General features: G+C 38.6%; 1 protein-coding gene across 1 annotated transcript in view; it reads right to left on the bottom strand.

Annotated features, from left to right (window-relative positions):
* Positions 1 to 12765, bottom strand: part of LOC120733791 (gamma-aminobutyric acid receptor subunit beta-2) — a 57471-nt gene extending 44706 nt beyond the window's left edge. The window contains exons 1-3 of the mRNA XM_040032209.1: positions 12422 to 12765; positions 12187 to 12284; positions 11573 to 11640 (exon numbers count right to left, since the gene is read on the bottom strand). Of these exons, the coding sequence (XP_039888143.1) occupies positions 11573 to 11640; positions 12187 to 12284; positions 12422 to 12504 (249 nt within the window). The 5' untranslated portion in view covers positions 12505 to 12765. The remainder of the gene's footprint in view (positions 1 to 11572; positions 11641 to 12186; positions 12285 to 12421) is intronic.
* Between the last annotated feature and the right edge of the window lie 12423 nt (positions 12766 to 25188).

Raw genomic sequence — 25188 nt, 5'->3', positions numbered from 1 at the left:
GCTCAGTTATCTTAATACTAGCAATTCAGCAATGTGGTCACACTATGGTGGTTATCAAATGTAGACTCAGCTTGCCTATAAATTTGGATTAAAAGTCAGCAAATGCAAATAGTTATCCTGTTTTAGGATTAAACCACTGTATCTCTTAGTGGCCACGCTTTTGTACACACTGTATTTTAATGTATGTGAATAACATCTACACTAACAATAAACTGAGAGTAAGAAAAAAATAAGACTTGTGTCATTTTCCTTGTCTTTATGTGATTCAACTCAAATGTTTTAACTGCTGTGGTAAGGGTAGCCTGTCAAATCATTGTTTACCTCAAATGTCAGGTGTGAAGTCCATGTCTATGTGTTATAATTAACACTTTTCAATTGTGTTTTGGTCAAGGTGTTTACAATGTCCATCTTACAAATCATTATATATTGCTAATCAGAAAGAAAAACAAGAACAACACCTTTAACACTTAAAAAAACTTTAGTCCCTATTACTGTCCTATCACTGGGAGATAAGGGGTCTTCCGTGTATGGTTATGTTATTTTCCTGAGCATTGATTGGTCAGTAGAGGGTGACTGCTAATCCTTTATCTCAAACATTACCTGCTGTAGTGCAGGTGCTTAACTGGCTTTAATTCATCAGTCATTATAGAATTATGAAAAACAAAAACAAACAAACAATTGTATATTACATATTATTAGTGTCTTATTTGCTTAGTTCTGATGACTATAAATGTCATCTGACTTTTATAACCTGTAACCTTCATGTCACTCTAAAATTTTGCCCTACTGACATGTTTAACTTTGTTCAAAAGGTTGTACTAAATGTGAGTGGCTACGCTGTGTCGTATTGTTCCCTGGATAATTACGGCATCTTTCTGTGTCATGACCGTTCTTGTTTCATAATAGACGTTTTAGAAAAAAAACATATTTTTACCCTTCCCTCTTGTCCAATTTTTGGGATGCATTTAAAGAGAACAAACACATATAAATAAAGAGAAGCAAATCTCTGTAAATGTGTCTGGCACCCTTTGCATCTGGAAACACTGTACAGAGCTATTTTGTTGTTTGACAACAGGCACTAAAGCAAAGACTTGCATCTGCACTCTCACACACATCATTTTGACCTCTGGTAGGTCACTGCGGTGGGATGAGCCAAAATGAAGCAATCTCCCTGCACTCACACTTCATGGGATATCATACTGAGTGTGTCAGTCAGAACATGTTACTTGATTAACAACCTAAAAATAGATCCCACGCAGTGATGAGTGTTATCCCTGGTACACAACACTCAACAGCAATGCTTACACACTAACACTCATATTTTGAACACACAGTCGATCGTGATTCAACTCGTGCCCTTCCTATTAAGAAAAAGAGCAGGCAAAATGGAAAGTGCACCCAAATGTGGCTGTGACTATGAGTATTATATGCATCTGTCTTTGCTTTTCTGTAACACAACTTCAGTGACACAACATACTGTGCAGCTCTCAGCTTTGAAGATAAATGTGTGCACAGTAAACTGTGAGTGTCAGAGACATATCATACCATCTTTAATGCATAAATAGTCACCTGGCATCCAGCCATGACAGCATATGGCTAAAAAAAAATGTTTCAATCAGAGGAAAATAGCTGCCACTAAACATTTATCACTGATTAACACTGGGAATTAAGTGATTATATAGGCACAGCGTCTTTGGCAAAAATAACACTAGCTTTGAGGAATCTGAGATTAGACCTGTTTGTGTCCTAGTCCAGTCCATTCCACACTGTGCTGACTGTCTTACTTTCAGCAACTAACAGGATTTTAAGAATATTCATCAGTATGTGGGGTTGAATAAAAAGGTTCTAAAGCTCAGCACATAGTTCATGCTACATTTTCTCCTTGGAAGTCTAGGACTAAACTTGCAAATCCTCATTTGTGATTTAAACATGGACTTCAAACTTGTGCAAAGAGCTCTGAATGTGACCCAATCTTCATGTGCAGGATGATGCCTGGCGTGGAGAGCTTTATGCTGCACACAAAAAATCAAACAGCAGTCTCCAAAAAAAAGAGTCCACAACGTCCAAACCTGAAGGCAGGAGAATCACCAGAACCATGCTCATCAACTGACTTTGTATGCAACCACACAAGCCATCTTGGGTTTATTTCCTGAAAGCGGATGGTTGATTGTACTGTCACTCCTAATTTGTCTCTCCAAAGGTGAGTCCATAAAAAGTTCAAAAGAAATATGTTGTGATATTTTTTGCTCGTTTTTGTTTTAACGAATAAACTAACAAAAAAAAAACATTGAGCAGGTGTGCGCAAACACTACAGTAACACACAAACAAATAGAGTAGTGGGACCACTGAACTGAGAGATGCCTGCAAAAATGGTAGGCTAGCCGATTAACCCACTTTGATTTGTAACTCTGTCTAATCCCCCCTGCAGCAGGGCCTCAGCCTTGTGTCATTATCAAATAGGCATAGAAAAAATGAAAATGAGAGATACACTTTGGAGGGAAAGAGAGAAAGAGAGAGACAGACAGGAAAATATAACAGAGCAACATAATATAGGGGTAGAAATTATTACCCTGCAATACTCAATAGAACAGTGGCAATATGCTGTTAAATCGCCCTGCTCTGCCCACCGACACGAAAACAAGATGATGTTAGACCTACTGCTGCAGGGAATGTGCTGTTGTCTGAACATCCAGCCCATCATTCTCTGTCACAGGCAGCAGTGAATCAGATGCTTAACTAGTGAGCTTGTTTAACCTGAGGGAATTGATTACATGCCTTCCTTCCCTTGACATTTAGAGCTATGGTACTAATTGTACAATATGCAATGTCTGTAATATTAATAGCAATCTAAGAAGTACATTTCTGGTGCATGTGTGGATACAGTGATGGGTGTATGAAACTCAGCTGATATTTCAAAGATAACCAGATTTGAGTTATATCAAGATGTGAAAATGCAGTGGCCAAACACTTAAAGGATTCCTCCATGTACAATTTAGTGTACCCATGGGACACCCAGCTTTTAATATTTTGAAAAGTTTTAGTGAATTTGTTTTTTTGCATTTGCGAAAGTGTTGAACTCCATATGTTCCTTTCTTTGTTCTGCCTATCCAGTTTCCTTAACAGGAAAGAGTGCAGAGAGGCAAAGTGCAGTAAGACAATGGTATTCTGGCAGTAAATATATCCATCTTTGCTGTTTAGCTTGCATTCAACCCAGCACAGAAACTTTTTAACAGCTCAAGGTTCAACACTTTTAACCTTATGATGGAACAGGATGAAAAGTGAGAGGCTAAGTATAGCAAGGCTGTGAACTGTGCCTAAACTTTGAACCTAATTAAATACCATCCATCCATACGTACATGTTCTTCCACCTATCTGGGGCTGGGTCACAGGGCAGGAGCCTAAGCGGATAACCACCACCTCCAGTTTGTCCGTGGGAACAAGAAGGTGTACTCAGGCCAGCCCAGCGTGTCCTGGGTCTGCCCCATGGCCTCCTGCCGGTGGGACATGCCCGGAACACCTCACCGAGTAGGCGCCCATGAGGCATCCTCATCAGATGCCCGAATCACCTCAACTGGCTCCTTTCGATTTGTAGGAGTAGTACTATGAACCCCTCCCGGATGGGCAAACTCTTCACCCTATCTCTAAGGGAAAAGCTAGGTTTCCTTCGGCGAAAGCTCTTTTCTGCTGCTTGTATCCGTTGACTTTTTCCTTTCAGTCGCTACACAAAGCTTGTGACCATTGGTGAGGGTAGGGACATAGATTGACCGTTAAATCGAGGGCTTGGCTTTTACATTTAGCTCTCTCTTTAGAATGACGAACTGATGGACATACCGGCATTTTTGCAGTCACTGCAACAATCTGTTGGTTGATCTACTGCTCTTTTCACTCGTGAACAAGACCCCGAGATACTTAAACTCCTTCTTTCAGTAACTCATCCTTGGCCTGGAGTGGGCACTCCACCTATTTCCAGCTGAGGACCATGGCCTTAGACTTGGAGGCCACCACCTAATGAAGCCAACAGAACCACATCATCTGCAAAAAGGGATTGTTAGACTGCCCAAGTGAAAGCTTTTCAACACTTGGCTACGCCTAATTAAATACAGTGATCGAAAAACTACTTTTGAATCATAACTCGGGGCTGAGGACAGGTTTTGTAAAGACGAGTTGTGTGATTTTAAAAAGATACCTGCAGTGAGATGAGAAATAATGGCAAGCTAACTCCTTAGTCCCTATTTAGTCAGACATCTTTGTACACACGGCTTAAGAGATTTCGACTGCACAAAAACCTGTGGTAATCTTGTCATGGGGACAGCTGCTCCATCTTTCTCTCCTCCCTCCTCTGCCTCTGACTATTTCCTGTGCTCTCAGTAATATAATATCACTTTCAGCTGTGTCATTCTTTCTTCATGCCCACCAGCCACTGTTTTTGAATTTTCCTGTTGCTTCTTGACACTGATCACAATGACCTCTCTTTCTACCTTATCTGAAATTAATAGCACATAGAAAACATTTTCCAGGTTGCCTAAGTTGTCTTATTCCTGTGTTGCTGCAGCCTTCACTGTGTTCCACTTGTCTGTACCTGCTTATATGATCATCAGCCTCCTTTTTGATTTACTGCCTACCCACGGCATTTTAAATGTGTTTGCTACATCTGATTGACTTTGGTTCCAACTGTTAGCTTGCTTATTGAGCAACTAAATACTCAATCTTCTCTACAGTTTCAGGCTACACTCAGCAATCCAGATTGGAGATCCTTCAGCACTCTCTTTATAACACTTGTTGCTAGGCAGTTGTGTCATGGCGCTCAGTTTGGTACTACTTTAGTTGCTTTTAATTGCTATTAGACACTGTGTGAATGGTAAGTGGTCTAGTTAAGAAATATGTTAATTTGTTAAATTTGCAATTGTTTTTTAAAAGATAACACGAGTGGAAATCTTTGTTTTTATTACTGTAAAACATTTTAGGATAACATTTAATAAAATTGCATTACAAGTGCTTTTTGATGTCCATGTCCTGTCTCTGAAACAATCAATACTTAAAATAAAGAAGTTTAGTAATGAATAATTCCAGCTAGTTTCCAAAATATGTGAACACTGATGGAACATGTATTACTTGCTTTGTATGTGTTAAAGAATTTAAATTTACTTTACATACTATATTCATAAAGCCAACAAACAGAGTCTTAAGGCTCTGACATGTGGGGTTTTTTTACCCTAAACTTATTGGTATTTTATTGGTGAGGCACATCCTCGGTGATCACTTTATCGTGTACAGTGCTCATCAAAAGAGGAAATTCCTCATTTATGTTTATTCTGTTCAAGTTTTACATTCATTTTCTTAATCTCCCTGATGAAGAGGATCATTTAGAACCTTATTTCTGTTTACCTGCTTTATTATATCATGGTCTTATCACAGAAACACAATTATTAGCTTCAGCCTCATTTATATTCTGCTAATAGCTTCTGCTAACACCTACCTGTAGGTTATGTGTTCTTATTGTTGACATAAAAAAGTAATCCTATGTTGTGTACATAAACACCCACATAAATTATGCCTTTTTTTAAACAAGATTCAAGTGACCCATGATTTAACTGTAAATAGATTACTAAAACTCTATAGACTGGCATCCATCCATCTGTTTTCATAACCATGTATCCAATTCAGGATCATAGGCAGAGCTGGAACCTATCACACATAGGAAATAGGTGGGGGACACCCATGACAGGTTGCCAGTCTACCACAGAGAGACAGCGACATGGGTATAGGTGTGAATGTGAGCAGTCACAACTATACAGCCAAAATAGAATCACTTATTACCCTAATATACACGTCTTTGGACTTGTGAAAAAAGGTTGGTGCACTAGGAGGGAACCCACACATGCAGAGGGAGAACGTACTAACACACAGAAATGCCTCAGAACCTAGAATCTTTCTCCAGTGAGGAACAGGGTCATCACTAAAACACAATTTCATCTCCAACATCCTCTGCACAATGTCATATTTATATTTACTTGTTGTTTTCTATGCAAGGTGAAGAATTTCCATTTCCGTTTTATGTTTTTCCTCTTCATGCTGATTAGGCAGAGGAAAGTCATGGCCAGATTTACAGGTGGAAAGAGGTATCACAATGAAAACTGCCATGAAAGAAAATATTAAGAGAGTGAGAGGGTGGAGAATATTCTGTGACACAAAGGTTTCTGTCTATAGAACAAACTATACCAAGGAAACAGGTTACACCTGGAAGCAGTGGGAGAGACAAGTGAATGCCAAGGACAGGAACTTATTAGAAAAGTTCAAAGTGCATCACAGCTTAATAATGAGGGAGTTGAAAATATTCCCTGTGAATATAAATGTATGAGTAAACACGTTTCACTAAAATACTCACTGTGATAAATATTTTTATTTGGACTGAGCTCCATATCAGCCTTTTGCTACAATAAGAGTAAACAAACCTGAAAGTATTCACAAATAAATTATAAGCTTTTCCTACCAAATAACATGGTAGCATCAATATAAAATGAAGGAGGTCTTTTATTTCCAAATGTGTTCTTCTATTCATATATCAAGGTTGTTCACAATTCTTACATAACATTTTCCAGTGCTTTCATAATCATCTGATTAAATACTACAATTTAAGGATGCTTCAGATGTTGTAGGTTTTGGAAGCAAAACTTACTGTGGCAGACTGCAACGCACAATGCAAACCTGCTATGCATCTGTCCATAGTCTCTTTTAGCTTATAAAGTAGTTTTATGGCCCGCAACTGTACAATTATTGTGTTCAGCTTGTTTTCTTAAATAAATAAATAAATAAAAACCCTGAATGTGACCATGGGTGCATTTGTCTGGACTCTGGTCTCTTGCATTATTCCAACAACTTCACTGAGGATCTGTTAAAATACCAGTTTATGAGATGAGACATGACTATAGACCAGCGAGGGCTTTGGATTAGCAAATGTATGCATGTGCATGGGAGAAACACAGAGACACTGTACTTCTCATTAAAGACATTTTAAGTATGTCCATGTCTGTTCACAGACTGAGGATAAGAAGCCACTTCACTACACGAGGCACTTCAATGAGCTTTTAGCAAGTGTAACTTTTAATGAAGACGTTTTGACTAGTTATAGCCTTCCCAAAGTTAGAGGCATGGTTATAACTTTTACACTGAAAAAAGAAGATTTTTTTTTAGTCATTTTAATCAAAGTATGCCATCGAGTTGCAAAATTTCCAACTCAAATAAATATTACCAATATTTTCTAAATTGCTTGTTTCAAATTTATATCTGAGCAAAGACGATTTAATAGTTTCACATTTAATTTGACACTTTGCACACCAAAAAACATTGGTGTGTCTTCACAAATTCACACATTTTGATTGAGTTTTAGCACATTTCTTTTTATTTCCTTCCACAAATGAAAGGTGTTTCAGTTTGTGAATCTTCACACATTACTTCTTCGCTTCCATTAGTTACTATGCAACAACCATGGAGCAGGAGTATGGGGGTAATTGGAGTACTGGCAAAGCCTGCAGCAATCAACCTGTGTATAGCTTTGGTGAAACCCTGCCAAAGTGTGTGGGCTTTGACAAAAAAAAAGACAATAGAGCTGATGTATTCTTTAATGAAAATAGATTTAGTTGCGCTCATTATTTCCTAAGATTACATGACACCCATCAATTGGTTTAACCTTATTATGATCTGATTAAGCAGATGTTTTCTTCCCCACTGACATTTTATACTAAGTGTTCTTCAGTGTTCAAACCCATGTCATGGAAACCTATTTAAACTAATACTGACACGGTTGAACATTCCTCCATACGTCATCTGCTCATTGGTATACAGCTCTATCCAGATTACTGAAGGTGGCTGTGACATAGATTTAGACATATCTATAGAAGCAGGCTTAATATCATTTTAAAGCTCTTAGGTCTGGGATGAGATATTGTGCAATACCACATAAGTGCTATCACAATCTTTCTTCCTTTTTAATATCATGTGGTAAGCAATAATCTCCTGCCTTTCAGCCAACATCCATTATAATGTATCTTTATGATACATAGTATAAGCGGTAGAGTTTTCCGTACAGTCTTCATGCATTTACACCAGACGTGCTGAGAGGTGGTACCAAAATTGAAGGGGGTCTGAAGTTTGCAGTCCCTCTCCAACAATCAATAAGCTCCTTTCGACCTTTATGTGCATCAATAATGGTATTTCTGCCTTTTGGAGGGGGATAAGAACTTTTCTTCATCCTCAGAGAGGAATATTTCTCTCCTGTGAAAACTGCTGGCTTAAACTTCAACTGCTCAGGAGCTAAACCAAAAGTAAATATTGAGACTTGAGCAGCAGAGAAGCAGAAGACAATTACTGAGAGGATTGAAGGGAGATCTACTAATGCCTCTATATTCCCACTTAATTTCCACTATTTTTTCTATTTTTTATTTTGACCACGACATGAATCAAGGCTTGCAAGCCACTTGCCTTAGGTTGAATGTCTAACATGTCATTGGTATTCCGAGTGTGCGTCCCTCTCTGTATGTCCACCTCTGAGTCACGCAGAATGAACCCTCTGCAGCACTAGGTACATGACCTTCCCTCCAACACCAGCACCGCTGCTGGCTCTCCACATGGTAACTTGTTAATGTCAGAGCTCTTTCTCCTATCTGTCTCTGTCTCTCTCTCTGTCTCTTTATGTCACATACTGAAAAGTGAAAAATGTGACCCCTAGGTCTTAGACAATCATATCCAAAGTCCCAAGCCAAAGATTGTGACACTGGGTCCAAAACACAGGAACAAGTGACCTTTCACTGGCCACATCCTCTTCATTGTCAAGCCGCAATCCTTAAAAAAACCCAAACATGTAATATAGTTTTCTACATGGCACAATCATCAGTGAAGATATGCATGTACAGTTTTAATATTAAAACCCCTCATAAATATTATGAGGGGTTATGTGATGAATACCAGAGACGGCCACCCATGCTTAAAGGCTCTTTTAGGTTGAGAACTCATCTAAAGTGAGTTTGATGCAAATAGATCTATGACACTGAGGACAAATGCTGCAAAAGATGTATTTATTTTAAAAGGTCTTTTGCAAAATGTCAACAAATACATATGCCATCACCTGGTGTCTCTGCTTCAGATGTGAGGCCTCCAACATAGAGTAATGCCAGACTAGCAGATTCAATTGATATATACATACCAAAACATGGATGTTCTGTTCTACCATGAAGATAAATACAGCTCTGCTGGATGCATTCCTCTGTGACATCTCTCCATTATCCTCGACCCTCAACCCTTTTCCGTTCAATAAAGAAAGTACACAGGGAGGTTCTATCCCTGCACTGAAATAAGTGGCAGACAGAGAGCCAGATGGGGTAGAGGAAATGGAAGAAAGGAAAGTGCTTCTACACCAGCTGCTATCCTGAAAAGTGGCTACATTTAGAGGAAGACAAGAGATCAAAGATGCTGAGACCATTACACACACATGTGGCCTCTTCTTTTTATGAGACTCCAGTGGGTCAGGTGGTAATGACTCTGCTTTCACATTAGAGGGTGTTTAGTAGGCCAAACCTAACAAAGGCTTCACATGATCAAAAGAAGCAGCTTTTTTGTGTTTAGATGGAGAGTGGGATTTTTTTGTTGTTGATTGTCCGTGTGGGGGTGCATGAATATAAATCCCAGCTGTGGTGTGCTTGTAGGCAAGAATAATGATGTTAGGTTAGGTCAGTTTTTTTTTCTGAATGTTGTTGGGAGTTGAAAGTATTAGCAAAAATAGTTTTGGCACACCATGGTATCTAGCTCATAATCTATTACAGTTTCCTGATTTGCTTCCCGCACTGCTCCATGTAATCTAAATAACATAAATATCATTATTTACTTTCTAGCACTATTGTCATTTAATAATAAGTTCCTGCTGTTGTGCATTTTCTGAGAAAATATACAGAGAGGACACAAATTAAATGAAAAACCATGATGCTCGACCCCCACTGTACAGTGAGGTGATGTAACGACCTGTTATGCTGTGGGAACCTGAACCCTGCCATTTGGGTAGACTTGATCAAAATAGGAGAAAAGTATAAGGTTGTTCTAATAATAACTTTTTGCTACGATGAAACACTTCTATCGTGTCATCCTGGATGACAATTTCCCCATCCATAGGGTATAAGGGTCCCAATGTGGTTTAATGAGTTTGAAAATAATGTGAATCACTAGTAACGTAACACATGGTATGCTGTCCTTTTTTCCTAACCAGCCTGCATCTATAAATTGCATAAACATGTTCACATGCTTAGTTATTCTATAATTAATCTGGATGAGGATGGAAAGAACATCATGAATGCATTTGATACTTGAAAATACATCTTATTTTAGCACTTACAGTACAGTTCTGAACCTACACTCTTTTTAACAAGTACATATACATGAACAACCTCTATGTAAGGCAGCTTTCCACATCCTTCACACAGAGAAAACATGGCTTTAATTAAGAATTCAAAGCCACAGTCCTAGGCTCCGAAGACTTGCATTGTGTATGCATGTGTGTGCGTACCTGTGTATGTGGGTGTGTGTGTGACTGATTGTGCAAGTCCTCAAATACATGCAAATAGACATATTATCATCTGTTTTCTCACTCTTGCGAATCAACAGAGGCACGGAGATAACAACACAAGCGACAGTGTTTGGGTGCTGCAGCCCACAATTTCCTAGAGTGAAACATATGCAACATATCACAGATAGCAACACCAAAACAACTGCTGCAGCAGGACACAGCTAGACATTTCATGTAAAAGTTGTAAATACTAATGTGCCAGCTCCCACTGTTGAAGTAAAACATTAAAAGAAAAGAAGTTTAAAAAAAATGTAGGAGTGACAATGCACCTATCAAAAGCTAATGCATAACATCATAAATATCATTTTTGGCCCCCTTTGCTTGGTGTATTATAAGTGTCAAGCTGACCTTCCAGTGTGATAAAATACATGTCTCCGTTTCTCTCAAAACCGAGGTGATGTTCTATAATATCGTCACTAGGAGGCGCACTTGTATGAAACTTAATCACCTCTCATAGCTACAGCTGCTGAAGTTCCTCCACTGTCACTATTACTAGCAAAATCCCAGCTTTGACAGACTCGTCAAAAACGATGTTTCAGAAAATCTTGTCAGCGTTGAGACTTTTGTTAATATCAAAACTTCCCTCAAGATAGATGGAAGTACACTGCAGGTGCGTGCCATGTATGCAGATTGAACTTTATTCCCTAAAACAATTGATTGTGCTAGGTTAGTGATGCTTGGCTGTGCAGCCTTTTTGCTCAGAAAATGAGGCTGCAATCAGCTTAAAAGACCAAAAACCAATCGTCCATCTATTCCAGTCAATTTAAAAGCTCCAAAGAGGTTTAATTCGTGTCATGACACACAATGATCAGTGGCTTTGAAGTCTCAAACTCACACCCACTGATTTGATCTGGCACGTTCACACAGCCTATGGTGGGCATCTCCCACCATAGGCTTAAGCATAACAGTTATCACTATCGTCACACACTGTCCCAAAAGTAGAGGTGATAATGGCCTACTTACCATATTGACTTCTGATACCATGTCTATGCTGGCTATATCTATATTCATTCCCACTCCAACCGGAGGACCTGGGCAGATGAAAACAAGCACACACAAAAAAGAAAACACTGCACATCAGATGTAGCCCTGGTGATTCGCTGACATATCGGTTAATAATGAGTACGTGACTAGGAAGCACACAGTTGTGAATTTAGCTCTTGTCAGCTGAATAATAGTTTACAGTGTTCATTTCGGGTGGGATTAGATGCGTTGGCCAGCAGTGAAAGTATTGGTATTGCCTCTAAAAGTTGCTGACTTTAGCTCAGATAGTTCTAACGTATTTCCGTGACAATAAACGCCTGAGTTGGACGTTAATATTAAGAAAAATGAGCAGATACTGTTTTTTCCCCAACTCTGGAGACTCGTCATTCAAATAAATGTGCTGGTGCAATTTATCATCCACATGTGTTCTGGCGTTAGTCGTATTTTATCTACACTGTCATTCTAAAGCTGATATATCCCCCACCCCCTCCTTACTTGCTTAAAACTGCCCAGTTAACACATTAACTGTAATATTTCACAGGCTGACAACGCGCTGCCTTTAACATAGTATCGGAAAATAGAAGTACATTTACCTCCGAAATCTGGCCTCAATCGTATATCATAACCTTTTAACAGTCTGTCCACCGTTTCTTTGACCAAAGACATATTGCTAGGGTCACTGACACTGGCACTATGGACGAAGAAAACACAGAAAGAGACAAAATCAGATTCAAACAGGATATATTCTTCAAACAGAAGTGCCTAAGTATTTCCCATGCCGTCTGTAATACACTTAGTAAAACGAGTGGAGCATCCTCCGTCACTTACCTTTGAGCGCACACCATGGCCACAATGACGGGGAGCAAGCAGACGATAAAACACATCATTCTTCGTCTTCTGAACACTACCATATTTAAACTCTGTGTTTTTTCGCTCTTTTAGGAAAGACGAGGTCTAACTTATTCTTGCCAGCGCAGTAATTCCAATGCCGGGCGCATGCGTACTCCCGACCACAACACCGAGAGGCAGCACCGCTGCCGCTGATGGTACTGGCAAATCTAGGAGAAAATTTAAAGGAGAATCAATACTTTAGGTTGCTCAGGGGCATATGGGGGTCTCCCCGTTTCTTTCCTTTTTTTTTGTTTTGTTTTGTTTGTTTTGGATATGCGTGAGAGAGAGAGAGAATGCGTGGGCGTGTGTTTTGATTTTTTACACGTTGAGCGGTTGTTTAAAAAGCGACAACTGTGATAGAAAAAGCGATAGTTCGACACTCGTGAGATTACTGAAAATTGTGGGTGTGGTTGTGTCTTTCCACTAGCTTTTTTTCTGGACATCAGTTAGCCAACTCGTCAGTCCCCGAGCAAACCACTGAAGGCACTAAATCTCTTTGCTCCTGCAGAGCAACTCGGCAGCTCTCAGTTGAAGTCTGCACGACACAGTTCATATTCTAAATTTAGCATCTTTGTTTGTGAAACAGCAGCACTGTGGTGAAGCATTTAACTAAAATCTAGTTTTATAGATTCTGGAATTGGTCACAGACCTAAGCGTTGGCCCGGTGAAGAGGAAAGGATATGTATGATACGTTCTTAAACCAAAGATCTAATCGACATAGGATATGTGCAAATATTATCAGATATGAGTATACATCAGTGACATTGTTTGTCCAAACCAGGAGACAAAACTTTTCCTACAGCTGGGGTACACAACAGGTCCGCAGTTTGCTCAACGCCCAGAGAAAGAGAAAAAAAAAGTCTTTCTGTCCATGATGCTTAAACCAGTGAATTCAGTCAGCCGCTCCCCTTGACATTGTCCATGGAGCTCTCTCTCTCCCTCTCTCTCTCTCTCCTGTATATCGTGTCTAAACCAGCAGTTGCTCACACATCGACCTCAACGCATTGAGGCCTCTGACAAAAAGAGCAGCTTGGCTTTACATTCTGGGAAGCGCCTTGCCAGCGCAGTGCCTCGAGGTTGGAAGCAGGTTTCATGGAGGAGAGCACTATGCGCTGAAGCTTGCACTCTGCGCGTCTCACACAGCCGTGCACGCTGGTGGCTCCACGCACCGGTAAGCAGGATGTGCGCCGCTGTGTAAACTCGGACACGAAGCGTCATGAATATGGTGGGATCAGAGGCAGATGCAAAAGGCAGTGAGCCCCGTGTAGGAGTCCAGTAGCGATTCACAGCTCTCTCTGTGTGTGTGGTAGTGGTGGTGGTGGTGGGGGGATCCTGCCAGGAAGCTGCAGAATTTTCTCTTTAATTCAAAGCACAACTCTCTTCATATTGAGACTTCTATTCATTACTGTGATTTATTCACATAAATCAATGGAATCCCTGTATTATCAAGACAACAAGTGCAATTTTTGCACCTTATTCGACCTGATGGCGTTTCTGGAACTAAAAATTGTGCAAAAATCTGAAAACAAAAACCAAAGTACATTTAACTTAAAGTCTAAGCAAATCGAATAATAATCAGGGTATATTTGAAGCCCCATTGCACACATTGAAACTTTATCTGCAGGGGGCTGATATGACACGTTAAGAGACAAACATTAGGTTGCCAGATTTATTATTTATTTTTCGTTAATTCTATACAACCCCATACATCAAAACCAAACATTTTTTATTGCTGTAAGTTATGAAGTAGCTTGCATTTCACTACAGGGAGGTACAATCATTTCAATAGTCTTTAATGAACACTGGCCATTTGCAAATCATCTTTTGCACACAAATGCACAAATCCTACCTAAAAAAAAGAAAAAACCTGAACAAGTTTGAAGTTTTGCACATCAGCATTATGGGCTTTTGGCCTGTTTTACTAATAAGTCTTTGTACGGTTTTACACTGAAACACATGCACAGATGCTTTGGTCCTCATAAAGCCTTGAAAACTCATATATCACTGTGCTCCTCTTGGGTAGTTAACAGTTGGCATTCCACTTTACATGATCACCCGTAAGAATGTTTACCACCATTATTTTGGATGAATTCATTCAAACTCAAATTATTTTTATGGTGCTTTAATGACTTTGTCCCCATTTTTGTCAACTGGAAGCCACCATAGATAAGTTTAATTGTGCTTCAAATCTGCTATAGTTGTAAGCTATTTATTTGGTCTTGCTAAAATTATTTCTGGCACAAAGCCCAGCTATAACTATAGACAAAAAAGGACGAAATTTAGGGACTTGGAAACTCAAGATGAACACATGGAAATACAGTTTTAGTTTAATGAGCTATCCTTTCAATACCATGATATGCAAAAGTATTCCACCACCCCACATTTCTTTATACTTTGTTGGGAAATTAGGAAATAGGTGAAGCAATTTATCGAAACATGCAGCCATACATGGAAAAAGAGTATATAAAGCAAAGAGTTTTTACGCATTTAACAAGCTTGAAAGTCAGTGTTTGGTATGGCAATCTGAACTTTTTATCTCTTAGGCAACCTTTATTGTCATTTCCTCATCTAGTTTTCAGGAATAGTTCTCCAGACTTCCCGAAGAAGACTCAAATAATTTCTTTAGATGTAGGGTATCTTTTCTTCATTTCTCTCTCAAGATGATCCCATAGTTCTTCAATAATTTTGATGTCTAGACTCTGTGGTGCTCATTCGATGACTGATAGTTTTCCATTGTGTGTGTGTTTTGTTTCGCCATCCAGGTATGCTTTTACTGCATTGGCAGAGTGTTTGGAATCATTGTTATGCTGAAAAATAAAGCCATTACCAATTGGATGCATTCCAGATGGTGTTGCATGACAGGTCAAATGTACTTTGCTGAATTCATAAATACATTAATCAAGATCCCCAAGACTACTTGTTGAATTGCAGAATCAGAAAGTCTGTCTCCTTGGAAGCAAAATCTAAAGAAATGGGTCAAGACTTTTGTGAAATGTTGTACTTGGTCACTTGCTGATAGAAATCCAAATGAACAAGAGCATAAATCATATGCTTTCTGTTGATTTTATTAGTTGGTATGTTTGTGCATTCAGAAATGGGCTTCTGCATATGTTGGGTGTAACGAATGGTTCCTTGAGTTACTGTTGCCTTCCTATCAGCTCAAAGCAGTCGGACCATTCTTTTCTGGTCTCGGGCATTAACAAAGCAATTTTATAAAGAGAACTGGCACTTACTGAATGTTTTGCCTTTTTTCAGGCTATTCTCTGCAGATCCTACAGATGGTATATCAGCAGTTTCTGAATTACAGGCCTGGCCAAGTACATTTGGCATTAACAGCCATCAGTGTCACTTAAATCACTTTTCTTCCTCATTCTCCTACACAATTCCCTGTAAATCATGATGTATATCCGAAGTTAGTCGGGCTTTAACGTGAATATTGTGTGCTTGTGTCTATTTATTTAATTTAATCCTGCCAGCATGTCTTATATGAAAGTAGCTCACATAATTAATCATACATGGTTGTATAAACAAAACAGTTTATAAAAGTATGTTGGTTTGAAGACTATGACATATCTCTGACTCACCAATACTCATTCGAAGATAAACAGATGGAGGAATTATACAATTCTACACAAGTTATAATACTGTGTGTATAAAAAACATAATGCTGTAATCTAGCCCTCAAATCTCAGTGTGTAGATTCAGACATTACCTTGAATCTGCCACTGAAGAAAGCAATTAAATATTTTGACCTGCTCTGCTGTTCTTAATGCCTGGTTTGGCCAATTGTTAAACATCCTCAAATGGGCTCTCATGCTTCCATTTCCTCTCTCTGTCTTTCTGCATCTTTGCACTAAGAGGAATGTAATGACTGCCTTTCTGAGCGTCCCAGTAAAACACTTCTTCCAAAGCTATACTCAGGCTGCCCTGTGCTGAGGAATGAAAAAAGGATGTCCGCAATGTTTTCAAAGAAGCATTTGTGTTGTTTCATGTCAGTAAACATGCGTTTGTTTGCTGGGATCTTGGCAATATGATGGAAGTATTCAGGGAAGAGGCTTGTGATCTCGCTCTGTGTGTGTGTGTGTGTGTGTGAGAGAGAGAGAGAGAGAGAGAGAGAGAGAGAGAGAGAGAGAGAGGGAGAGAGAGAGAGAGAGATAGAATTCTGTGCCTGAGCACACAGATAGCAGATCTCGGTTAATCATCTGCCATAACGTTGACTTAGGTTTTGAACATGACGGAAAACTCAAATAATGGCAGAGGATGTCAAACACTGACTGTTTGGATGGGCACTACATTCAGTATTCTAATAGTTTGATCTTCACACATATACAAACATATTTAACTGAAGGGCGATCAGCTTTTTGGCCACAAATTGAAAGTGACACATTGTGACTATAGATAGGAAATATATTTTTCCCCATATGTCACTGATACGTAAATGTAACGTTCAAAGATACTGGATCGTTTTTTTAAAAATTGTCATTTATCGATACTTTTAATTTCATAGCAAATTCATTATGATGCGGAGCTCTTCTGCGTTAACCGTTGTACCTATAATGTCATCTCAACTCACCATTTATCTTATTAATGAACTGTTACACATTAAAATCTTGTCAAAGATTTTATAAAACCTAAACAAATATTAGCAAAACAATCAGACCAAAGCAGTTTACTTGTATTTATTTATTTATCACGAATATGCTGTGGGAAGGTGGGAAGGGAAGAAGATTGATTACTGTGTAGTACTTAATAAACCTCTACTGGTTGTTGTCTTACTGTGGAGTTTGCACCTGGTATGTTCTCAGCAGGTAAGGCTTCCCATGGATTGACTGTCTGATATCCATCCAGATGGACAGAGATGGACCAGCAGCATGCCAAAGCTCATGGCCAAAATAAAGTGCCGTCATTTCATCCTCTCTCTCTCTCTCTGTCTCTCTCTCACCATGTCCCTGTGTTGGATAAAGTTGGATTGACTGTCAGATCTAAAATTACATAACAACATAGGATCCAACAGTTAACGTACATCACATTTATAATATAATCAAACACAATTTGTCAGGCAGGGAAGGAAATTGCACTCTGCCTTTCCCTGTAATTAAAACACCTCTCTGTATTTCTCTTTTATGCGAACTGCAATTACAGCATTGACACCGCTGATTAGAGCTCCTTAACTCAGCAGGAGAGCTCCATTAGAGGACTTGGGAAGGCACTTTTAAATTATGTCAATGCGAGACTGTCCTCGCGTAAAGTACGACCCAATAGGTTGTTTGTGCAAGCAGCTAATATGACTTATCCTTGTGTTTTTTAAATTGAATGACCTCTAGTGGTAAATGCATGTAAAATATGCGCTGGCGGTGTCGCTGTTATATGGGGCAGAACTCATCACCCTGGTAACCTAGAAAATGGCGCTTTCTAACATGTGTTTATCCTTGTAAAAGGTTCTGTTTTATCCCAAACTATAATCTGGTCCTAATCCTGACAAGTAGCCTAGTTTTAATGCCTAAATCTGGGCAAACAGCGAATGAAAATGAAAGTAAACATCGATTGACTCTAAATGTAAAAAAAATGACTCAAAAAATGACTCTAAAGCTCAGCCTCTCAGTTGAAAGTCGTGCATGTTGCTAAGTACCCAGAAACCCTTCTTTACTATTTCAGTAATTATATTTATTTTATTTTGCTTCAGTTTTGAGGCATGGTGCAAACAACCATTGATTGTTTATATAGAGGGCTTTTTGAAAATATTACTTGTATTTTTTCATTTATTTTAGTGTTTGGGTCAATTAAATTGTAAAAAGGGTATCTGAGATGTACTTGAGGTAATGCAATATTTTAAAATATTCCCAATCAGCTTTCTGCTTTTGTGACAGTGGTGTATTTTTCCATCATCTTGAAATTATAGAAGTTATTTAAATATTTAAGTTTATTTAAGTTATGTTTCACTTATTGTGTGTTGTGTGTAACTTGAATCTGTTGTGTTGATCTGACTTGTTAACTTAAGTTCAATTTAAAATAAAATAATTAAATTATAAAAAAAAAAGCTTCACAAAAAGACGATCACCAGTGTGTAGTGTAAGCATAGTTGACCCAGATAAAGTTATTGATAGCTAAACATGGAAAAAAAAAAGCTTACGCGGTGCAGTAGTGAAGGAAATAGTCAGATTCTCTGTCTAAGCAACAGTTGCTTCTCAGGCATAACTAATCTTACGAGGTAAAAATTCTCTCGCAAGTTTAAGTTTTGTAGAGAAGACATTCACCTCCAGGCTGCAAAGTGTTATATGGTGGCCTTTAAAATGAAAACAAAAAGTACAAATTAGCATAAAGTAGCGGTGCAGTACTTAAATCTGTCTCTATTAACAACCTCTTCATACTTAAAGGTCCTGAAATGAGTTCCCACACAATGAAACTCTCCCAGGTGAATCCTAAAAAGTCAATATATACTAGTTAAAGATAAAGAAGGAGAGACCATTTACAACCACCAACTGACAATGTCCCAAAAACATCCTAAACAGAGGAAGAAATGTACTACTTTAAAACAATCAATAATAATAATAAAGGGTCAATTAATGTGTAATCAAACTTTTGTAAATGGTTACTTCCAAGTTAGAAAAATGTTTTGTTTACTAATCATCAGTCATGCTATTGATGTAAGTAGCTTGTGTAATATAAAGCACATTATTGCATCCATTCAAAGCAATGGACAGTGCACAAGAAAGGTGAAGGAGAGAGTACCGGCAGGGTGAAGTAGATGGAGACGACTGTCAGCGGTGACTGGTGACAGAAGGAAAGCAAGCAGCAAAATTAAAGATGCGCTGATTTTCAGTGGGACTGACCAGAAGGAGGGCTATAGAGGTTGAGTGGTTTAGAGACGAAGTTAAGAGAGACAAGACTGAGATCGTTTGGACTTGTGCGAAGGAAGGATAGCGGATAGACTAGAGTGATGAGTGCCTTTTAATACATATATCTGATCAAAGCTTTTTGACTTCCTTCATTTAGGATCCCATGATTTGAAGACTAAAGAAAAAGAAAAGAAACAATTCATGCTCTAATGTACAACACATTTTATTTTAATTTCTTTAAATGGCATATTGAGGATTTTGCACCAGGAATGAATTAAATAGAAACACACTTATCGGTCCTCTGAATAATGAATACATAAAAATATGACGGTCCTCTCTTGCACTTCACCAACATTTATGTTCATGAATGTTTCACCAGATCTAATAGATTCAAAATCCTATATTGGCTACACTCCATCCATTACAGTTAAAAACTACCCATCAGCACTGCTTTGAGCTCTCCGTGAATGTGTCCTGAACAGGGTTAATACTGACAATGCGCTTACACCAAACAAATTGTGAGGATGGCGGTATCGACCTTTACCATGTAGATTGAAAAAATAAATAAATAAAAGAAGTCCATAACCCAAGTTTTATGCTTCATTAGCTTGCCTTAACTAGCTTCACTACCAGAGGAAGCACCACCTGCTAGCTTTTCAAGGTTATGGTGTCCTTACCTGCCCAGCTAACACCAAAACAGCAGATAGTTGGCCAACTCCATTTTCACCTCCACATTTTCTTTCTCTTCATTTCTGTCTCAGTATTTCACTCTGGCCCCAACAGACGTCAGTCATTGCTGCCAGAACTGCAGACAGGAGTCCAGGGTGAGTGTCAGCTTTAGCCACAGTTGGATGGGTGGAAAGATGAAGGGAGTGATGGAAGGAGGGAAGGGTGGGAGGATTATTTGGAGGCCTCTGCCAGAAACCTCACGTTTGGTGTCTTGGCATCAAAAGCGATGATTTAGACTGCGACACAGGATGACAGCGATGTAGTTGGCTTCTTGTGTCGCCGTTCCACCATGCCACCTGCAGATTTCAAAGATCAAGAGCTACAGTTACACAGTGAGGCTTATACTTGATGCACTTTAAAGGGGCACTTTTTTTTAACATGTGATCTCAGCTACAAAATTAAGGGAGCCTTACTTTTGTATAGCAAATTATATGTTGACAGCACAAAACCAAATCTAATCACAAATCTTTTTAATATATGTATATATATATATATATATATATATAAAGTTGGACTCATTTTTTTTTCAATTTCAAGGACAAACTTAACAAGCAGTCCAGTGATAAAAAGTATGAGAAAGATTGTCAATATAGAATCAAAATGCCATTTGAAAAAAATTGAATTTTTTTTTGCGTCTTTTCTTCAAATAATTTGATTCAATCAAGTTTAATCAACTCAGGTCGCAGATTTATGAAGGCACTGCCTCTGCAGGCACACTGACTTTAACTTGACATTGACTTTTTTTCTTCCCATGGAGACTGAATATCAACTCTTTATTCTTGCATATGGAAAATAAGGAATACCATACGCATGACAAGATTTCAGAATGTCAGCAATCAAATAATTTCTGTTTCATAATTAAACCAGCATCTACAGAGCAAAACATTTAACTTTCACATCATATATATAAATATTATTATTTCCTATTATGTATTCTGTGGCTTTCTGTTTTGTTGCACCACTTTTATTTCCACTCTCCTTACAGCAGGACGTTGGCAGCTATCCAGCACAGTTCATTGTGAAGCTTTTGGCTGTAGTCAGGCAAGAGGTCAACTGAGGCAGCGAGGACAACTGTTTTCTCCAAATCAACATTTTATCATACTATGATATGGTTTGGTCTCCATGGAAACTGCAATGGAAATTTCTTCCTAATGTTGAAAACCACGGGAACTGGTGCAGCACATCATGTGTAAGGAACAGCGATTTTAAAGAACTACTGCTTTGTGTGCGCTGTTATGGATGTGTGACTACGGGGGCTGATGGGAAAAAAAAGATATAACCAGGCCGAGTCCCAAAGATTTCAAAGACTGAATTTAATGTAGGTGTTATGCAACGGCATTATTGATGGAGGAACACTCGCAAGCACTAACTGTATATTTCTAGCTATTAACCTACAGACGAGCGGAAAAACAAAATTCAGATACACAAAATGATTTTATAACCTCTACCACTAGTCCCCCTACAACAACCAAATAATAAACTCTAAATAGCACTTTGAAATACAAATTCCAACTCCTTTATACTTTATACTCCTTTATACACCACGTACTGAAACATATCAGTCACTTAATAAAACTTGATCCTGACGTTAACCCTAAAGTCATCCAAAAATTACTTTTAGAAGCACTGACCTAAAATTGTTCACTGTTCTTGAGCACATTTAGTTCATGCCATCTCCAAACACGCATCCACATTACACCACACATGCTGAGTTTCTTCTACTGTAAGTGGTTACCATAGATACTGCATTGTGAGGCACATGAAGTACAGTGGGTCCATCTCACGTGGGAAAAATCATTTATTTATAGAAGCACTGTGATGCGGCCAGAAACGAGTTTAGACAATGCACTTTTTTTTTTGACTAATCACAGGCACCGTAAGAGGGGATGTGGAGTATGGTGTGCAAGTTTGTCAGCAGTGACTTTGAATTCTTATTGTGTTTTTCTTTGGCAAAATAGAACCAAGTCGCCTGTCAGAGCTGTCCATGGTGCTGAAGGACAGATGCACAAGAGCGGATATCTTCAAATCTTCTCTCATCTGTTTTTCTTTCTGTTTATCTACAGTGTAGCGTGCTTCCTCACACCAATTTCAGTCTCTTTAAAAAGAATTTTATTGAACATACAGCTTAACACACACATACACACTCCAGTTCTACCATCTGAAAGTTCCTCCTCCCTCAAAAAGGTCAGCAAGTTGTGAAAAGTTTCTTGCAATAATCTCCTAGCTCCGCATCTTGCTCCTTGAGAGGCTGCTATATGTGTTCAAGTACAGAGTGCATATCATGACATGTTTAATTAAATCCTGTTTTGTTGAATAATGAACTAATTAACAAACTCCTTCTGAAGGCTTTTTCCTCCTTCATCAAAACACATTGGATTTTCAAGTATGTCCCGTTATCTTCCCGAAGTAATTGTACTTCCTAAATTGACATAATTGAATTGCTATTCATCCTGGCATACGAGGTGTATTGTTCTCATGGAACGAAGCATACCTAATTGCAATCCATCAGAATCACTGTGCCTTTTTCATCTCAGTTCAGAACTTAAGACTAATGAATGGTTTAGTGATTATATTTTATGGAAATATGCTCTGTTAGATATAATGACCTCTCATTAATTGCAATTGTTCTCTTGACATGGGCTTTAGAATGTAGTGACCGGTTACAAAGAAATTATAAATTGGGAAGACAGAATTGCGACTAACATGTCAGATCACGATCACCATGCCAGGACAATCAATAAAATTGATGTAAGGAGTTGCCATAGCTGAATTTTATCTCTGCTGGCTGTTCATATAACAATATGGATTTAGACGGCTCCCAATTTAGCCAGCCTAACCATCTGTTTCTCTACTCGCTGCACCACTGATTGTGAATGTTTGGTTGGAGGACTGACAGAGTGCACTTCTAGATGTAGTCTTCAGGCAGGCAATGATCCAGTCAGCATTTTAATATCTGTCTATAAGTCAGTCATTATGCTATTTACGCAAAACGTCGAACTAGCAAGCGCATCGTTCTATCAATCAGCTATCCAGTCGGGTAATTATTCAGGCAGCAACTTGTCTGTCTAGGAAAAAAATGCTATGATGGAAGGAAATTAGGTGAGCAAACAGGCAGACAAGTTACAGATATATTCAAAAGTGCATGTCAGTCTCTGATTTGGGTCAAGCCAATCTTCTCCCACACAAACAACATCATGTAGCTTCAGATCCTTCTCTTTTGAGAAGTGCTAATTTTTGTAAATGTTAAATATTCTTATAAGTGGTGGCATGCTTAAAAAAACAGTGATCTACTAAATGTGTGGTGCGTCCAGTACTACTTAAAGCAACCAAATTGCAGAGGTGGCCTAAATAGTGATGGCCCTTGTCTGCATCACAAGTATTTATGTGCGTACACTTGTGATTGCTTTTCTGAGATATCAGAAGCTTTACAAAGCATGTTTAGCACATTCACAGCAGGGAGGAATAGAATATGTTCGCTTTTGCTGTGGCTCATCCAAAATCTCAGCTAGTGCCAGCAATGCAAATCAGGTCAGAAGCCTTTCATGGTCAGTGCACTGTGGTTGGTCAGATGAGTTGACCTCATGCTTTAAAAGATCAAGTTGATCGCGGCATTAGGGTCAGATAACATTATGTACCAGCAAGTCAACAGAGAAACTGAAACTGCCACTGCAATTGCTTCTAATACAGTACTACCTCAGTATATGCCTGGTCTGTATTTCCTACTATTGCCACTGTTGCAATTGTACCCACCACTTCTAGGATGGCCACTGCTCTCACCACAATACTCGTGTTGTATAAAGTAGTGTTAAAGCTTTCAGTTCTGCTCCCATACCTCTAACAAATGCTGTGTTCTATTTTGAAATATCAAATCTTAGTTTTATCATCCAGTATGCAAAGTGAAATTATGCCCTCCATGTTCTTCTAATAATGCAGCATACAGGATATTTCTTTAAAGAATTATAAATGTTCACCAAACTCTTTCTTAAACTTTCGATTTTTACTTTGATGATATGTCTAACAATACAAGATTGGGGTTTAAAGAGAAAACCAAGAGAATAACTTCAATTTATCAGACAAATTACAGCAATAACCAGTTTTCTTTTAAAAGAATTAAATCTGAATGTGCTTGAACTGAAAGCGATCGTTTCCATATGATTTAAACAATATTTTGAGATCATTATATAACTTCAGCTTTGAGTACAAAGAGACCACAGTTGCATAATCAGTCTTCACAATTTAATGCCTTTAGAAGAATTTCCTTTATTTGTATCCCTCACATGAATTATTGATGGAATCACTATGATATCACTTATGACATGATACCTCTAATGAAAAAGTAATGGTGCACTGGAAGAAAGTATTGCAGTTCATTGATCACTGAGCATATAACCTTACAGAGGCTTGCTGGCATTCGTCAGTGAATATTGGCTTTCACTTTTTTTTCTCTCTTAAAGTTGTTCTGTTTTCAAGAGAAAAAATCAGTTTATGATTATTGCATGAGTTATAATTAGCGTTTTTCCACATAGTGGTGGTACAGTAACTATTCCTCCCACACAATACTGTCTTTGACTTTTTTTGCACCAACCTAGATGAATAATAAATAAATAAATAGAGTGATAAATTTCGCTTTTGCACTTCATTTGCAGGGTTTACTTTTCCGATATTTTTCTTTCTTCCATACACCTTGCACAAAATGTGCTACTGGAAACTCACTCAGCAGGGTGCAATTTCTTGAACTGCGCTTTTGCAACAGAAATAAATTCATGTGAACTCAGTTCTGACTTTTACAGTATGGTGTTTTCCCCCCTTGTTCTGGGTCTGTGGAGTTTGAAGGTGCACTAAATGTACCTACCGCCCACTCCACTCAACCACCTAACTACTATATGAATCATGCTTTCGCTCTACTTGCAGTTTTCGGGTTTTGCATGAACAAAGTCCCGCGATTACACACACACACACACACACACACACACATACAGACAGAAAAATGAATTTGAAATCAATCCGTACTCAAAAAGGTCCCTTGCTATACTGTCCATTGATATAACAGTATTGTATTTGTGCAAGCTCTCTTTCTCTACTTCTCCCTCCTCCCCTTCTGTATCTCTCTTCGCGCTTTTCTTTTCCATCGTCTTTAAA

The sequence above is a fragment of the Simochromis diagramma genome, unplaced genomic scaffold, assembly GCF_900408965.1.
Source record: "Simochromis diagramma unplaced genomic scaffold, fSimDia1.1 OVJJ01000216.1, whole genome shotgun sequence".
NCBI lineage: Eukaryota > Metazoa > Chordata > Actinopteri > Cichliformes > Cichlidae > Simochromis > Simochromis diagramma.
Note: the sequence above shows the minus strand (reverse complement) of the source record. Positions and strands in the feature narration are given on the sequence as shown.